General features: G+C 40.1%; 1 protein-coding gene across 1 annotated transcript in view; it reads right to left on the bottom strand.

Moving 5' to 3' along the window:
- Positions 1-19,132, bottom strand: part of ANXA5 (annexin A5) — a 34,114-nt gene extending 14,982 nt beyond the window's left edge. The window contains exons 1-5 of the mRNA XM_049885402.1: positions 18,998-19,132; positions 18,693-18,736; positions 5,002-5,086; positions 3,407-3,501; positions 1,431-1,544 (exon numbers count right to left, since the gene is read on the bottom strand). Of these exons, the coding sequence (XP_049741359.1) occupies positions 1,431-1,544; positions 3,407-3,501; positions 5,002-5,086; positions 18,693-18,701 (303 nt within the window). The 5' untranslated portion in view covers positions 18,702-18,736; positions 18,998-19,132. The remainder of the gene's footprint in view (positions 1-1,430; positions 1,545-3,406; positions 3,502-5,001; positions 5,087-18,692; positions 18,737-18,997) is intronic.
- Positions 19,133-19,416: the final 284 nt, after the last annotated feature.

The following is a 19,416-nucleotide window of genomic DNA, read 5'->3' as shown; positions in this document are numbered from 1 at the left end:
ACGAGCTCTATTAGTTAAAGAAATAAGAAATTTTTAATTAATTTGCACTCCAAAGACTATTTTATTTTTTTAATTAATAATAAGCAATGTTCACTGCATCTATGTGTATAAACATACGATATATGATAAATTATATAAATTTATTATTTCATCAGTTTAATTTTAAATAATATAAAAGTAAAGCATTTTAATGAGACATAAAATAGTTTTTTAAAAAGGCTTAAATAGTAAAAACGAAAGCTCTACATAATTTACCTGAAGTAGCCCCGGTACTTAAACCATCTGTGACTCACAAACCAACCAGTGGCCCCCTGTTAAATTCTCAGTAGAGCCACTGAGAAATCCAGCACCAAAAGTTACAACAAGTACAGCTCTGCTCTGTTATATTCCAGGATCAGTAACAAGGAATTGGGACTTACCTTCTAGATTTCTGAAAAATAATCTTAGTTGGTTTTCCTTTTTCTGATTATAACATCTACACTGCTAAACTAGAAGCTACCAACAACTATACAGCTGAAGGCAGTGAAAAAGATATGGTAGTTCAGCCTTATTTTATTGGTACTTCTGTTTCTTTACCAAATATCAAGCACTGAAAAACCGAGGTCCAGGCTCTGACCAAATTTTAGAGCTACATATCAGGTGCTGCTAACATTTCAGAAGCACTCTGCAAAAATGCCCCTTTTTCAATAACACAAACTTTTATTCATTCCAAAAGAATCATTTTAGAAAAATGAAGAGATTAAGTATACAAAGGCTCCTAAATTTTGATACGCCCTTTCCTCCATCCACTCCATAAACAAGAATCCGTGAGTTACGCTATCTCTCTTTTATAAAATCTCAACTTGTCTATTCAAAATCTAACTGTTAAAAATTGAACTACTTCCTGTCAAGGGAACACACATTTAGTTATCTGTCACAACCGAAAGTATGGCAAGTTTGCCAGCTACGTCATTTTAAATGAATACATGGTATCTAGCATTCAGAAATACAGGAAAGAAGAAAAGGACATTAGAAAATCTTATTTTGAAAATTCTCTCTCAAGCTTCTTTTTACCTAAAATAATGAATGCTATTGTTCCCTAATCATCCAAGTTTCTATTTAAAAAGATAAAACACTTAATTTTGTAACACTTTTATAACACATCTCAAAATCTGAAAACAAGTATGAAAATAAAATATAAAAAGCTACAAAAAACACCAGATTCTTAAAGAAGCCAACATAATTGAGTTAATGATACAAAAAAATTAAATAACATGCTTGTCATTTTTCTCCGTCCTTTTCTTCTTATTGCCTCCCATATATTTTTGTCTTCTAAGAAACCCTCACTGAAATAATTCAAATAAATTTTTTTTAAACATAAGATAAAGCAATTACATAACAAAATTATATATTTCTCACGGCAGAAATTTTCCTTTCATTTATCCTTTCACCTTAAGAGCGTGCTTCAGTTCATAGGCGTCATAAAGCTGAGAGGGTTTCATCAGAGCCACAATTAATTTTTCAAATTTTCCAGTCAGTTCCGATTTCAGGTCATCCAGAAGATCCTAACACACACACACACACACACACACACACATTTGTTAACAAGGCAGAAATTTAAAGTAGATTCTTCCTGAATATAAATGACTGCCCTTTGCTATAATGAATTCTTCTTTATATTTTAAAATAGGAGTTAGGAAGGCATGAAAAATGATTTTAGAGGATTCCTAACTTGCTCACTTTTACAACAAACTATTGCCGTCTCCAACTAGTACCTGGAAGGCACATCAGCTCAACGAAAACCCTGTAGTCCTGAATAATGTGCTTCTGATATCTGACCTAAAGCTAAAGCAAAGCTATGTGTATATGCATTAAAGTATTAACTTTTAAAAAGATGCTTTTCTTTACCTTAAGAGTTAAAATAATAATAATAATGAATACCTTAAAAAGTAAGTCAAAAATATTTTACTTCTATAAATCTATTTTAAGAAACGTGTACCATAAGAAAAATTTTTCCCAAAAGACATATAAAGGTATTCTACAGATAACAAAGTCTGGCATATATTTCTAAACACACCAATTTTCTGTTTTTTCTCAATATTTATTAATATTGTGATCCATAACAGATTATGCTCATTATTATGCTCCTGATTACTGGACAGCTGCTACTATGTGGAAACTTAGTAAATAATAATGAAAAGAAATGCAGCATTACCTGTTTCCGCATGTCAGGCAACTAGAAATGATGGTTACAATACTCCATTTTTTGTTTTTGTTTCTCAATGGAATGACTAACACAAATTTCAGAAAAACAAGAATATATTTGTAATTTTCATAAATGTGCTAATTTGTTTAATACCAAACCCCTATAAAATACTGTATATACCTATGACAAAGTTTAATTTATAAATTGGGCACCTACCAACTACCGGTTGCAGTCGAGCCATTTCTGACTTATACAAACGCTATAGGACAGAGTAGAACTGCCACACAGGTTTTCCAAGGAGTGGCTGGTGGATTCGAACTGCTGACTTTTTGGTTAGCAGCCAAGCTGATAACCACTGTGCCACCAGGGCTCAAGAGGTTAATAACAATAACTAAAAAACAGAACAATTATAACAATATGCTGCAGTAAAAGTTATGTGACTGTGGTCTCTGTTTCTCTCTCTGAAAATACCTTATTGTACTAAGTGACTAATGGGAGGGTAGCATACAATGTGTATTCACTGGACAAAGGGACGATTCACATTCCAGGCAGGACGGAGTGGGATGGTGCAAGACTTTATCATGCTGTTCAGAATGGCATGCAACTTAAAACTCATGAATTGTTTATTTCTAGAATTTTCCATTGAATATTTTCGGACCGTAGTTGACCATGCGTAACTGGAACCGTGGAAAGAGAAACAACAGATAAGGAAGGACTACTGCTGTAGTTTAATTCTTTCCTTGAATTGGTAGTCAAATAAGGACATTTTAATGAAGTGGAAAGTCATTTATGAAAACCACTGCAAAAGGAATCAAGACTGTGATTACAGTATGTGTCATTGTACAACATACTGTACAATGTGTTACTGTGTTACAGTATGTGTCATTGTACAACATACTGTAACACAGGTTTACACCTACAAAACAGATAATAAAATAATCCTGGGTGGGAGGCACAGAAGAGAAGCGATGGGCAGTTATCACCATGAGATCGCTGGGACTCTACAGCATCAAGCAAGGAACACAATTAAGTGAGGGTAAGTTGGGTGAACATTGTATACTAATAGCTAATAATTAAGAGGAAAGTGAAAAATAAACAAAGTGTAGAGAAGTCAGAATCACAAAATCAACGACGTTTACAAAAAAGTATTATTACATTTCAAACGACCCTTAAATTTATAGCTGCTCTCACATTCTACCCGGGGATGAAGTGGACTCTTACCCTGCCAAACAGAGTTTTAAAAGCAGCAATGATTTCCTGGCGCTGAGCATTGCTTCGGGATGTCAACAGAGTCAGGATGGTCTCCTCGTCGGTACCTGCAATTTATGTTTAAACAGTTACATCTAGTCTCTGACGTGCCACTCTCCCAATAACCTTCACAACCAGCTCCCCAGTTGCTTTATTTTCTTATCTACATGAAAATATAAAACATTCATAAATACATACATTTCTAGGATATATAAATTTATAATATATAAAATGCTCTATCTATTTCTAACACATACCATTTGACATACTGTGAAATAGGTGGAAAAATATTCCTGACTTTTTAAAATCTGAGTGCCCAGAGCTTTCCATACAACAAATAGTTACTCAAATAACCACTATTCACGAGGCACAACCTGCTGGGTGTTACAGAGGATTCAGAGAGAAGGAATATATAGACCTTGGCTTCAAGTTACAGTTTAGCATGAAAAATATAAAAACACACAAATAAGTGTGACTTTTTTTTTTTAAGGGAGAATGTGACAAGTGCCTCAGGAGAGGTCCACGTATTAAATGGGGTTCAAAGATGTTTCTTATAACTGATAGGGAGATGGAAGGCAGTTTTGGGAAAGGTTTCAAACCAAAACGATCTTAAAGGATGATACACATTCGACAGGAAGTGATGTAAGGAATAAAGTCAGGCTTTTAAAATGAGGGAAAAGTGCAGCTGCAAGAAAATACCGGGCTTTTGTGAATGGCAGACAATCCAGAGAGCTTGGATCAGGGAACACAGCAAACGGTAATAAGAAACGAGCCTGACAATGTGGGGCGGAGCTACTAAGGAATGTCTGGCCCAGCCAGAAATCCTGCCTCTAATCCTGCTACGACGGGAAATCTTACAAGCTGCTTAGCATGGAGAGTGAGGGATCAGAGCTGAGATTGAGGAGAGTGGATCCTTACACGTGGGCGCTAGTAAGCGAGGGGCCTGAGGACAGACAGATCAGTTACGTGTGGAAATCCTCTAGATGGGGGTTTTTACATGGCTGGAAAGGAGAAGGTATTCCTGTGTGGTGCAAACAGTTAAGCACTCTGCTAACTGAAAAGCTGGTGGCTTAAGTTCACCCAGGGGTGCCTCAGAACAAACTCCTAGCAACCTACTGCTGAAAAATCAGCCACTGAACACCCCACGGAGCACAGCTCTACTCTGACACCCATGGGGTTGCCATGTGTCAGAACTGACTGAGGGCAACAGGGTTGGCTTTTTTTTTTTTCCTAGAAATTGGATATCTGATTGGGTATAGGGAGCAAAGAACTAAACAGCTAATCTCTCACAGAGCAGTCTGCTTATCTACTCAATCAACTTCATGTAGGTAAAGCTGAAACACTAAGAAACCAAGAGACTGAATTTCACTTCCTGTTCATCTCTAAAAAAAAAACAAAAATGTTTCAGACTGAATATTAGGAATGGTCAGTATTATCTTAATGTACCTTTTCTCTTTCTAGAAATTTCATGTCAAAATATTCTAAAATTAATTATATATAATCAAGAACATTTTGTTTGAAAAAACAGATGCCACATTTTCTGAGAACACAAAAGTGGCTGGATTTACCCAGGCCTTTCATGGCCTTGCGAAGAGTTTCTGCATCAGCCCGCTCATCAAATCCAGGGAAGTCAGTCACAGTGCCTCTGAGAACCTGCGAAAAGGAAACATAATGGTATTACTCATACCATAGCTAATCACAACAGCAAGCTGCCTGCTGTATATCACATTCCGTCTTTAAATAAATTTACCATTTGATAAGATTTGTGACCACACTGGAAATGAGAAAAGGACCATTTGTCCATTTGAAACGTGGATGAGCAGGACCAGCTACCCTGTCTGCCTGCGATACTAGTAGTGGAAAGTCTCACTCCAAAGGCTCCTGTGAGCAAGCCCCACCAACACCTGGGGGTTCACAGAGGGCATGTCCTTGCAGGCTTTCTCCCATTCTTTCCCCACTCTGATCTAAGAGCATGTTGAGCCGGCATTACAGAGGATTCGGAGAGGAGAAATATATAGACCTTGGCTCCCGAGTTACAGACAGTTTAGCATGAAAACACACAAATGATTGTGAATTAAGGTAGAATATGACAAGTGACTCATGGAATTCAAAGAAGGTTCTTGTAGCTGATAGGGAGGTGGAAGGGATACCACCTTGGAATCCCCTCGTTCACATGGCTGCTAATCAAAAGATCAGCAGTGCAAATCCACTAGCCACTCTTTGATATCCTACCCTGCGCACTCAATTCCAAGCAATGCTCTTGACTTTTAATCTAAGCCTTTCTATATACTTACTCAGGTATTTTAAGATAACCCAGCAAAGCCTGAGAAGATATTTGATGGTTCACATGGCAGAAGAACCCAAATCTTTGAATTTAGAACTTCATAAAAGTTTATTAGATGACATTCTTGCTTGTAAGTTTTCCTGTTACATATTATTTTATCATATATAGTATCTTCAATCATCAAAATATTTTAATATTTCCATGAAAGTATGTAACATCATTAGATCTTTAGGATCAGAATGCTTTAATAATACTGAGCTATAACTGTATCTTTGTAAAAATCCCAGTGCTTCTAAATTATGCACTATTCAAAGTAATGCTCACATATTTACCTTTTATGTGAATTAGATTATCCATATGTACTCAGTGAAAACAGTGATATGATGTTGTGATTCTGGCAATCTCTCAACATTTATTTTTACCAATATATCTTTGTAAAGTCCCTGACAACTATTAAGCTACCATTTGAAACTCAGAAGCAAACAGCTGTGGGGGAGTGCAGGAGCAGAAGGGGGTGAATAAATACCTAGCCTGGTTTACAATCACATGTGTTTTATTATGAATGTACGGAAGCACAGTCACCTACAAGGGAAAACAAAATTATTTTTCACCTCAGCTTCCAATTACAGAATTCACCAACAATAACATTAAGTGGTTGAGCGTTTGGCTGCTAGCCAATAGGTCAGCAGTTCGAATCTACCAGCCACTCCCTGGAAACCCTATGGGGCAGTTCTACTGTGTCCTACAGGGTCTCTGTGGGTTGGAATCAACTCCATGGCAATGAATTTAATCTAATTAAAAAAAAAGATGACAACAAAGGGAGATAGCCATGAAGAAGAACTTCCACAGAACACCACCAAAGGGAAATAAGCACCCGTGAGATTCCATATCATCTCAAGGACTGTCTCTCTTTAGTGGCTCTGAATTACACCACCTGAAAAAAATGTCATTCATGGAACCAGCGGACAGAATCAGCTGTGTGGTTTCCTACAGGAAAACCTGAGCTTATAAGGTCCTTAGAACCAAGTGTATGATTACGAGCCCAGAAGAACGCGCATTTCAAGAGAAGAGGGGTGTTTCCCAGTTTGATCTCCCAGGCCCACACTGTTGAGTGGTAGCAGCTTTCATTACCTCTGTCTCTTAAGCTAAACAAAGGATTGTGGCCAACTAGTACAAGGAGAGGGGGAAAGACTCTTTCCCCCTTGTCTTAGGACATAGTCATGAAACTAAGCCAGAGCTTCATTTCCCCAAGTGGGAAATCCACCCACAGCCAGTCTAGTCTCCATTTCCATCCCATTTAAAGAGCACAGATACATGAAGACCAATAAATTCCCTTCCATTCGTTCTACAGAATGAGCCATATGACACTGTAGGGAAAGAACAATTGAATATTGGCAATTTCATGTGTTTTAATATAATTAAGGCACTGGGTGTTTTTTTTTTTTAATATAATTAAAAGGAGTAAAATAAAAGAAGAAAAATATTGAAAAAGAAGTTGGCAAGATTTACTTGAGAGGGTACTCCTTAAAATTAGTGTAGGTCGAGATTAAGTTATTTCCTTCAAAACAAATTGCCAGTTTTTCTCTGTTTAGTGGTAGCATCTCAAAACAATTAGGAAGATAATATCAGTGCCATCTGAAAAATGAACAGATGCCACAAGTTACTTAATGTGAGAATTTAGGACTAACTGTATAATAAGGCATATGAAAGTTCACCTGTCTGTTTACTCACTCACTCAACAACCATTTTTTAATGTCTTCCATGTGCTAAATACTGTAATAATCAACTAGAAAACAACTCTACAGTTGAGTAGAAAAAGGAAGGCACATAAATGCTCAAGTGTGGCGGCCCATGCACACACAGATGTTCGATCAGGGTAATGCTGGCACATAAAGGAGGGAGTGGTCAACGGTCTGGGCAAGGGCAGGGTGGAAGGAAAAGATGCAGAAAAACTTCCAGAGAAGTCTATGCATTTGCCAAGCATGTTCAAGAAAGTTGAGATGTGCAGGAGGGCGTTCCAATACACGTAAAGGCATAGAAGAAGGAAACAAACTGGTACTTTGGACAACATGGCAGTATTTCAACAGAGTGGAACAAAAGGTGAGGTTGGATAGGAAAACAAACAAGGTACAGTCGTGGTGTGGAGAGGAGCACTGGAAAGCCATGCTAAGGAGTGCAGACTTCACCCTGTAGGGCTGGTGGATGTTTAAACAAAGAAGAATGATGTCAACATTGCACAGTAACATTACTGTGGCATCAGGGGAGACAATAGACTGCACTACCTAAGAGCGGAAACAGGAAGACTGTTTAAAAACAATTGCTGTTGTTGTTAGCTGCCATCCAGTCGGCTTTTGCCTCGTGGCTACCCCATGCACAAAGGAACTAAGCGCTGCCCGGTCCTGTGCCATCCCCATGATCAGTTGTGGATCAGACTGTTGTGATCCATAGGGTTTTCACTGGATGATTTTCTGAAGTAAACCACTGAGCCTTTCCTCCTAGTCTAACTTAGTCTTGAAGCTACATTGAATCCTATTTAGCATCATGGCAACATATAAACCACCGCTGACAGACAGGTCGTGGCTGTGCTGAGATGCATTGGCTGGGATTCAACCCAGGTCTCCCGCATGGAAGGTAGACTCCTACCACTGGACCACCAATGTCCCCTCCTTAAAAACTATTAACAGAGGAAAAAGGTAAGGAGAACCTGATCTAAAGCAGAAACAGTAGAAATGAAAAGGAAAAGGCAGGAACGGGCTAAAGGGAGAATAGAACTGCTTAGGACGATTCATTTTTTGGATGGGGAGTAGAAGGGTTGGTTTTATACTTTACCACAGCAAAATGCAAGAGTAGAAGAGAAGCAGGCTTGTGAGTTGTCAGCACACACAGGCAATAACTGAAGCTGCATGAGAGGAGGCTAACACACCAGACAATATTAATGGGCAGAAAGAAAACCCAGACAAGAATGAGAAGGGAAGGTCACCTACCATCAGAATGGCAGCTAACAGTGCTGCGGGAGGTGGTGAGCCAGGCACTGAGCTGAGCTTCATATGGCTCATCTCAGTGAAACCCCATTTTACAGATGAAGAAACACACTGGCTTAGAAAGGTCTAGCAACTCACCTAAGTGACTAGCAAACAAGTAGCCAGGCTGGGGACCTGAACACAGGCCACGGGACTGTAATTCCAGGGCTATACTGTCTCCTACAAGGCAAGGAGAAAATCAGCAGAGGGTGATGACATGGAAGTCAAGGGAGAAAAAAGTTGCAAGAGGAAAGGAAGCAGCAGTGTCCAATACAACAGGGAAGTCAAGTAAGAAGACGGACAAGGACCGACTGAACTTGGAAATTAGGAGGTCTTTGGTAATCAGGATGGAAACCCTGGTGGCATAGTGGTTAAGTGCTACGGCTGCTAACCAAGGGGTCGGCAGTTCCAATCCGCCAGGTACTCCTTGGAAACTCTATGGGGTAGTTCTACTCTGTCCTATGGGGTTGCTATGAGTCGGAATCAACGCGACGGCACTGGGTTTGGTTTCTTTTGGTTTTTGGTAATCAGGTACTTACTTACCTGATTAGGTAATTAGGAGGTTTTTGTCAAAGGAAGAGTGGTGAGGGTAAAAGCCTGCTTGTAGAAGACTGAAGAGTGAATTGAAAGATAGATCATCTCAGTGAAATCCTATTTTACAGACAATAAAAGCACATTAATGGAGAAAACTAATGAAAAAAAGCAGAAAAAGGAATAGTAGAGAGGAAGAAAGGATTAAAGGAGGCCCTCTTTAGGAAAAAAAATGACCTAGTTTATAGGCTGTGAAGAAGTTAATATCTCCAATAAAGGGATATGCTGAAAGCAGGGCAGAAGGCAGCTCCTAGAGGAAATGGGAGGGATTTGCCATAAAGAGAAGAGACATCTGAGCCCTGAGACTAGAAAAAATGAGGTGAAAGAAGAAGGGAAGTGTCCTCAGAAACTAGCTACTAACTACAAAGAAGAAATAGCTGCTGGTCATATTTTAGAGAGCTTTCTAAAAATTGGGAAACACTTTTGCTATATTCCATATGATCAGAGTCATCTGACAAAGCTAGCAAAGCCACGTAGCGGTACTAAAGGACCAAATGTGAATCACAGACATGAGTCACAAGGGCAGAACACTTGTTTGGTCATCCTGCCCAAACCTCCCCTGCCGCCCACACAAAATAGTCTGCCCTATGAAAACCTCACTTTAAGTGGCTCATAGAAGAGGGTTTCCCCTGCTTCCTGTAGGGAACTCACCCACTAGCCTCAAGTCAAACATGCTTCCTCAGAAATCTAAGATAGGGTTAACTCCAGCTATAGCTAGGTACTGTTCCCTTCACCCACTGTCAATTCATCCTCCATGCCTTTATCCTTGCCACCAATGCCCTACCAAGATAATGATTATACATTCTTAGACAGTACTTGGCCAAAGTACATAATTTACTCTTTTAACTCTCACCTTCAAAAATATCAATTCCTCTAGCTCTATAATTTTGTTGCTTTTCTTTTTCTCTAAATGAAAAAATCTTCTACCTATAAAGATTAGGTGTGCAAAAATAAGACTAATAGAATTGTACAAAAAGACAAGTGAAGGGTTGCTTTTCTAGACGCAGAACGTAAAGACACAGGAAAGTAATATAGAGAGAACCTTCAAGATTCTAGAACAGAAGACATTCACCTGTCTGGTACATTTTAAATAAAGTCTTCCTGAAGGCACAGAGGAAGACTAAACCCTCTTTAAATCTGTCTTCCAGTTTTATGTAATCAATATTTAATCAAATACTCACGCAACATCCCACATAATACCAGTCGGGAATCAGAAATCATGAAGCAAACCAGTACAGCTGAGCAACTGCTAAGCAGCTGAACGGCCATGTGTGTGAGCAAGTACACAAGCGTGAACACAGGAGTACAGTTCTTCTGGGGCTCAGGTTTCAGCAGAAAGGCCTCAGGGGTCAAATGGAAAGGTGAGGAGGACGGGAAGCCAGCTGAGCACAGTCCTGCCTCCTCTCCCCAGTCAGAGTAGTTCAGGTCTTACCCAATGTACATATTAAAAATAGCTCCTTGGAAACCATATGGGCAGTTCTACTCCGTCCTATAGGGTTGGAATTGACTCGACAGCACCGGGTTTGGTTTTTTTGGTTTAAGTAAAACGTTGCCCTCAAGTCCCTTCTAGTACTGAGCTCCGTAAGGTTTTCAATGGCTATGACCTTTTAGAAGTAGATCATCAGTTTCACCAAAAACACAATAAAATATTTTTTAAAAAGATCTCCAGGCCTTTCTTTGGAGGCACCTCTGGGTGGATTCAGACGGCCAACCTTTAAGCTAGTAGCTGAGCACTTAATCATTTGTGCCATTCAGGGACTACTATGTACACATTAGAGGTCCACATAAGATTTTCTGTGAATAACTGGATCCCACTGATGAGCAAAAATAATAATAATCACTGTACTAAGAAAGGTGCCCTGGTGGCACAGTGGTGAAGACCTCAGGCTGCTAACCAAAAGGCCGACAGTTGGAACCCACAGCTGCTCCTCGGAAACCCTATGGGGCAGTTCTGCTCTGTCCTATAGGGTCGCTACGACGGCATCGAGTACGGGTACTAAGAAAGAATTAAGATTAGCAAGAAAAGAGGGCCAAGCTAGGATGGCATAATTACATTTTGGACCGAAAAGTAAAATAAACATCAGAAAAAGAGCCAGAATCTCCAAAAAGACTGAGGGGTACAAATACATACACCATGTATCAGTGATCCAGTCTCCACCCCTAATCCTTACTCTTCTCCAGTCCCATCAGAAAAGGTGACTGTTCAGCTCAAAGCCTTAAACTCCTTTTGACCTGTAACTATTGCTTACTCTCACAAAACTTCCTTTCTCTTTCATGATCTTTCTCACTTGTTTTTGCTTCTTTACATTTCTTCTAATTATCCTACCTTGGACCTTTTTCTTAAAAAGACCAGAAAAAGAAAAGTATCACCGAAAAAATTTTATTTGCCCAGTAGTAGGCAAGAAATTGTCGGTAACTTAGCAAAACCCAGATTTCGTAAATATAATTTAAAACTTCGTGTGTTTCTTTAATGTTGTTATGTCCATCTCCCTGTCAGTATAAGAATGTCATCCCTTGACAAATATCAATAAAATGTAAAGATAAACTGTGCACTCTTAGAAGTTACCCATGAATAATAGTGATGACTTGAGACCGTTAAAGTTGGCAAATGGCATTAGCTCCCAGTGAGTACACGCTTGTGAGGAGGAGAGGCTGTGTGCTGGCTTACCTAACTGCTCAAACGGGCTTTCTGTAACAGTCGAAAAGCTGTATCACTGACCAATTCATTCACAACAATGCTTCAGAAAACAATCAAGTGTATAGATCACTCATATTAGAAAAGTGTGTACAGATTCCAACCTTATTTCTTTTTGTATGTAAACAAGGGGCGGAAATCTAAGGATTATGGCTGACCCAAATGAGCTTCAAATCTTTTAGTTGAAGAAAGAGATGAATAATGCATAAACAAAGGGATGATCTGTAGAGATGAAAGAAGATTTAGAGATCATATATGCCCTGCTGTTTACAAGATAGCACTACCTGAATGTTTTATAAGGAACTCAATTTCAACAAGTCCATTACTAACTCACTGTCTCTTCCTTGCCTCGAAACAACTAATTCTCAATGAATTCTCAAACCATGCCTCAAACCTGTATTTCAATGATTCTTATAGAAAAACACAAACTACTACTCCCTCAACTAAGCCAGTTATCTTGACCCTGACCTGACCATATACCATCAACCAACGCTCCATTCACCCACTAAATTTGTCCACCCTCTCCCAGTCCCCTCTCTTAAAGTTCCAGCTACCGCCTAGTTTAGGCCCTTGAGATCTCACTGGGATTACTGCAACAGATACCGAAATGGTCTTCCATCATCTAGTTCACCTCCTCTTCCCTCCCTCAACTGCCACCCACCACCCCACCTCTGCAGCACCCAGAAACGTAACCACCACATTGACACCGAAGCAATCTTTGTTAAATACAAACCTGACCATGGCACACCCCAACTTACAAAATGGTTCGTATTCTTTAGCTCTCGCTCCTGTTTGCCTTCAGGCAACCCTTTCCCAGTCAGGGCTCCATGTCCCACCTGATCCCAGCTTCGCTGGGGCAATATCACACTACCTGTAGTTCTGATCATGCCAAACTCATTCACACTCTTGACTTTTTGCATGTGCTGTTGTTGCCTCTACATATCACGCTTTACTTTCCCTCCTTTGTCCCATACAGTTTAATGTCAGCTACGTAACCTCAACTTCCTCTTTGGTGAACTAGAAACAGTAACACTTATTTCCAAAAATGCACTACAAGTATTAAATAATGCTTACAAAGAACTTAGTAGTGTATCTGCTATATCAATAAATCTCAGTTTCATTTCCCTTTTTACGTTCCATGTCTGATAATGCCTGGCATATAGTGGGGACTCAAAAGCTTCATACATTCATGAATGCATGCACGAAATGAAGAGTAAAGAGAACAGTGAGGAACTGGCATACAAAGAAATGAAGGCAACTAGAATATACATCCCTTCCAATTAATCAGCTAGTTATATGTTTATGGAGCACTGGTGGCACAGTGGTTAAAAGCCACTAATCAAAAGGTAGGCAGCTCGAATTCACCAGCTGCTTCTTGGAAACCCTATGAGACGGTTCTACTCTGTCTTATAGGGTTGCTATGTGTCGGAATCAACTCGCAGGTAGCAGATATATGTTTACATATTATGTAAACTACTAGATTGAAAGTCTGGTCCAAAAACCAGTTAAAGCAAATGTTTTAGGAGCACTGATTAAAAAAAAAAAAAAATCAACTGATACGTTTGTGAAATTCTGGAGTAGTACACCGGTGACATGTGGTCGCCATTAGTGAGAACAGACTTGATGGCAACTGGTTTGGTTTTAGGATATGAGTAAAATTTATTTCAGAAATGAATCTATAATGTAAAAATATTGTTATGTTTCTACCATTTTAAATGCCTAAGTCAATAAAAGAAGAAAAAAGAAACTATAGGCTGCCCACCTATAAGTAGCTTGACCAACTGTATACATCTTCCAAGCAGATGCTAGACATAAGAATTAAGATCTGATGAATGCCAATGAAATGTCAGTGACTTCAAAAGCAGCCAAGCAGTTTCAGATCTAGTTCTTCTCCAGCATCCAAAAATGAAGACAAGAATCAAAGGACTCAGGAACTAGGGATTACCCAAGCAGCATGGTCCATGGGTAAAGAGGTAACCCTGATCCCAGATCCAAAGAGAGAACCATGTGCCACAGAGAGATTTGACCGTAAAAGTGAGTTGCACAAGATGCAATAAATCTCCAGCCAGATCCTCTGGGATGAGCCTCACCAAAAATTTACTCATTTACATTGATCCTGCTTTTCTGCATTGGATCTTTGTAAATCAGGGCACAGCAATTTCAAAGTACTATAGCAATTTCTAATCAAATCTTGTTCAATTTAAATATATATCAGGGACATAATTCTGATATTCCTGAAGTCTGTAGAATTTAAATATATATCAAGGACTGAACTCTGATGTTCACGAAGTTTCTAGTACTCTAATTTTGCCTTCATGACATTCCTGCTGCCCTGAATACATTAACTCTTTATAAACATTATAAACAAAATTAAATTCAGCCGCCCAAACTCAATTTTTTTGACGTTTCATTACCTTAACGAAAATGAAAGACACAAAGGCCTTAAAGTGAATTAAGATTTATAAAATGGATCGTTCTTCATCTCTGAAATACAGTCAACTCTTGATGTTTACAAATGAAGGAACACAGGCCCATTTACTTTTAAGTTCTTAACTAAAACAAATTATTATATCTGTGAAATAATTTGGCTCTAGCTAAACAGTGGGATGAAAAATTGACATGATCAAGTTAAACAATAAGAGAAATATAGCTCAGGACCTAATTTTAAAAATCCAACTCAAAATACAATAAGATTGAGGAAATGACCCCAAGGCTTAATGAAAAATTGACATTCATGTAATCAGAAGTTGACTACAGAAAGATGAAAGGATTAAAAAATATTTACTATATGTAAATAACGCAAACAATCCTTAACAGCTCTGTGGACACTCTTAAAAAATAACTTGAACTAGTTTCCAAGGATAACTAACAATGTAGCTAGAGCATGAAAACATAGTAGAAAATATTACGGTTCCAAAAATCATATTTTATTATTCATTTAACAAAGTTTATGCTAAAATTACATGGGTGTTTCAATGAATGGTTTCAAACATATAAAAAGTAAACATTGTCCAGGAATTGTTTTTATAGGCATGACTTAACTAAGTTACATTTGGGATTTTTATTTTCCTTGTACATAATAGAAGAGATAAAGCTAACCAGTGTATTCTCTTGGACAAAGACTGGGAACCCTCACAGAAGTCTACTTTTCTCCATCATCACAGTCAGTTGGTAAAATCCACGTATTTCAATGCTAATAGACTAAAATTAGGACCAGAAAAGAAGGGTGGGGCTCTAGTGGTGGCTATCCCGCAAAAGCCTCCTGCTCTGATTGCATCTGTCCAACGTGACAACATAAATTGTCTTTTATCAAGTTCCAGTACCATCTCTCTTTTGCCACAGTTTCATCCCCCTACCTTGACATGATTACAGTAAAATTTAACTGGAGAAAATTTTATCAGCATAAATGTGCATTTTAAATGCAACTAAATATTAATACAAATTATGCACAAGAATAAAAAATATCCTCAATAATACCTGTTTAAAAAAGAAACACCAATGTATCTACCAGATACCATCTGATCAATGTTTTCTGGTTAAATTTTTGACAAGAAGGTCATACCTATGATCTGCGTACATGACAACTGGTTCCTGGATTTTGCAGACTATCATAGACAGGGAAACCCTGTTGGTATAGTGGTTAAGTGCTACAACTACCAACCAAAAGGTCAGCAGTTCGAATCCACCAGGCGCTCCTTGGAAACTCTCTGGGGCAGTTCTACTCTGCCCTATAGGGTCACTGTGAGTTGGAATCGACTCAAGGGTAACAAGTTTAGTTTTTGTTTTTGTTTTTTTCATTGTTATTACAGGCAGAGTGATGCCAACATAAGTAAAAAAAAGAAACTATTAATGTAGAATATATAGTTCATACGCATGAAGAGTTATTGTCAGGGGACGCTACATTGTAATTTTTCAATAAATGAGAGACATTAATATTTAATCCATATGTCTTAAATTGTTGAAATACGCACCTCTAAGACACGCCCGACTCCATTTTGCTCCAGAGGGCCATAGTAAGGAGGTCTCTGGTTCCCATATCCACAGGCCAACAAACAGAAATGGTTTGAAACAGAACACTGATGCTAACCCTGCTTTCCCACAATTACACTGAGGTTGGAAGCAAATTCTAGGCAGTAATAGTGCAATTCCATTATCTGGTCTTTTGCACACCATCAAAAACTCCCCCTCAATAAATTAACAATTTATTAAACTAACATTTAACAAAATGTTTTTCTTCCTTGGTTTCCAAGGACAACAAACGACAAAGCTAAAGCAAAATGCAGCACTCTGTATCTTTTCTCATATTACCCGTAACTTTAATGACAAGGCACAGTGGTTAAGCACTCAGTCACTAACTGAAACGTCAGCAGTTCAAACCCAAGAAATAAGATGTGGCAATCTGCTTCTGTGAAGATTCACCTTGAAAATCCTATGGGACAGTTCTACTGTGTCCTGTAGGGCCACTATGAGCCTGAATCAACCTGACAGCAGTGGGTTTGGTTTGGTTTTTTGGTAAAAATTGTGCTTTTGATTAAAAAAAAAAAAAAAAACAGCCCTAGTATTATATTGTGATAGACATCATGTACGCAGCTTTATACTGAATCCCAACAATTTTCCAGGTTTGGCATATTTAAGGGTCTATTAACATGCTCTAAAATTATTAAAATTAACATCCAAAATTGGAAAATATGTTAATTTAAAATACTGAAATCTTCTCAAATGTTAACTTTGGTAAATAGTCTACATAATTAAAAGGAACTAAAAACCTCAGACTAGGTTAACTTATAAGAGATTAGAGAAACAGCCAAATGAGCAAGGACAAATGGCACTGCTCTCTGATGTTTGCTAAATCGCCATGTACGTCACCATACCAGCTTATCAAGACAGGAAAAATATTTCTCAGGAAAGGAAAGCTCATTCCATATAAAAGTATCCTTTATGTGGGGGGTGGGGGACCTAAACCCAAGTTTCCAGTTAAAGTAATATGAGAATTGGGTTACCATTAAGATTTCTTAAGTGTGAATGAAGAAGAATGGAAATACTGTATAAATTTAATAAGGTTACCAACTCAACTTAATCCTTCCATCTTCTCTTGGAAATGACTCTGAAACCTCACCCAGTTTCGGTAAGTCAATCTAATAAAAAGTGAACTACAAATGAGAGAGAGCATTGTTTGAGCGGTAAAAACGCTTGTTTAAAAAAAAATTATCTAGGCTCTGACAAGCCAGTTAGACTGACAAGATCTGTCAAATTAGTTTGAAGTGGAGTTTTTTTTAAATACTGGAGTCTCTAAGTGGCACAAACAGTAAAGTGCTGGACTATTAACGAAAAGGTTGGTGGTCCAAACCCACCCAGAGGCACCTTGGAAGACAGACCTGGCAATCTACTTCCTTGAAAACTCTATGAAGCAGTCTGACTCTGCACACATGGGGTCGCAATGAGTCAGAATCAGCTTGATGGCAACTAACAACAACGTATTTTATTGAAAGAATATTCTATAATGTGATCAATTTTTTAAAGACTGCTACATAAATTAGGAGCCCTGGTGGTGCAATGGTTAATCACTCAGCTGCTAGCTAAAGGAAAGGCAGTGGTTCAAACCCACCAGCTGCTTGGGAGAAGGATGTGGCAGTCTGCTTCCACAAAGATTACAGCCTTGGACACCCTATGGAGCAGTTCTACTCCGTCCTATAGGGTAGCTATGAGTCGGAATCGACTCACAGCAACAGGTTTGGTGTTTTCTTCAACATAAATTAAAGGAGTTTCTGGGTGGTACAAAAAGTTAACTTGCTCAGCTGCTAACCAAGAGGTTGAAGGTTGGAGTCTACCCCAGAGGAGCCTCAGAACAAAGACCTAGTGATCTACTTCTGAAAAATCATTCAATGGAAAATTCTGTGGAACACAGTTACACTCTGAGTTGAAGTGGCAAACTGCACGCGTGCGCGCACACACACACACCACGTACATGTACATATATGCATACATATAATTTTCTTTTCTATATCTTTAATAAAAAAGCAAGAAAAGCCAATATTAGGTCATCAACTTTTGAAATAGTCCCAAGACAAATTCAGAACTCGTTCCACGAGTTTATTACTTAAGAAAAGCTGCTCTTCTTTTTAATCAGTTGCAAGAAAAAGAAAAAACAAAATCAGCGCGGAATAAGGAACGGTTCCTTTCAGCAAAATCGGGCGGAGTGACTGGAAAAAGCCAATGTCCACCCACAGTATTAAAACACAGGAAACTTGGCTAAAAACTAAAGGAAGCCTAGAAGAAAATACGTGCTCGCCTCACATGACGACAACCAGCTGTTCCTGCTGTTTCTAATTTTAGAGATTCTCTGGATTTTGGGGAGCGCACACTTTACACACTCAAGAAAAAGCAGTGCACAAAAATCTGGCCACGTCACCGACTCCTGCGCCAGATCCGCGCTTCTCAGGGCGGGGCAGGTTCCGGAGACTCCGCGCGGGAAGCAGCAGGGACACTGGGGAAAGGGGACCAGGGCGGGGGAAAGCAGAATGGAAACAAGAAAGGTGCAGGAAACTTTCCGACGGCAGATTCCTTTTACCCCTAAACTTTCTGGTTGTTCAAACAAATTCTAGAACTCCTTTGACACGACTTACGAAGTTGTTGGTAAATCTGAGCGCTGCTCCGGGCGCACGGCCTTACCTGTGCCATGGCGACTGCTCAGGTCAGGAGAAGGTGATGCAGGACTGCAAGAGAGGAGAGAGACCGCTGGTTCAGCGAGCCAGTCCCGCGCGCCTCTGCCCCGCCCCAGAGCGCAGGTCTGCGCAGGAGCCGCGGGGCTGCGGGGCTCGCAGCGCACGAGCCGCGGCGCTCGCAGCGCACGGGGCACACCCGCCCTCTCCGCAGGTACCGGAGAAACCTCGGCCGCGCCTTTGCGCAAGGCGGCCGCCCGGCGACCCTGCTCCCCACTCCAAAGGAAGCCCCCTCCCGAGCTAGGCAACACTCACCCAGACAGCGGGACCAAGCGCTCCGAACCTTCCGGGCAGCAGCTGAGCGCGGGGCGGCGGCGGCGGCGCACAGGACGGAGCAGTGATGTGGTCAGAGAAGACTCCGGGCAACTGCTCTCGTACAGCTCCGAGCAACGGAAACACCACCGGCCCCGCCCCGGCCCGCCCTGCTGGAGCCTGGCCCGGCCTGGGCGAGCCCGCCCCGCCCACCGCCCTGGCAAGTCCCGCCCACCTCCAGTCTCGCCACGCCCACCGCCCAGGTCCGCCCCGCCCGGGCCTGCTACACAGAACGACGGCGGAGCCGTTTAGTGCGCTTGCGTAGGGCGAGGTCTGCCCGCGTCTCGGAGCAAAGTTGTGGGCTCGGCTGGTCCCAAAGGCGTCTGTTGCGACGGGAGGGGGTGCTACTCTTCCAAAGACCC

Source organism: Elephas maximus, chromosome 5 (assembly GCF_024166365.1).
Source record: "Elephas maximus indicus isolate mEleMax1 chromosome 5, mEleMax1 primary haplotype, whole genome shotgun sequence".
In the NCBI taxonomy this organism is placed as follows: domain Eukaryota; kingdom Metazoa; phylum Chordata; class Mammalia; order Proboscidea; family Elephantidae; genus Elephas; species Elephas maximus.
This window is presented reverse-complemented; position numbering and strand designations above follow the sequence as displayed.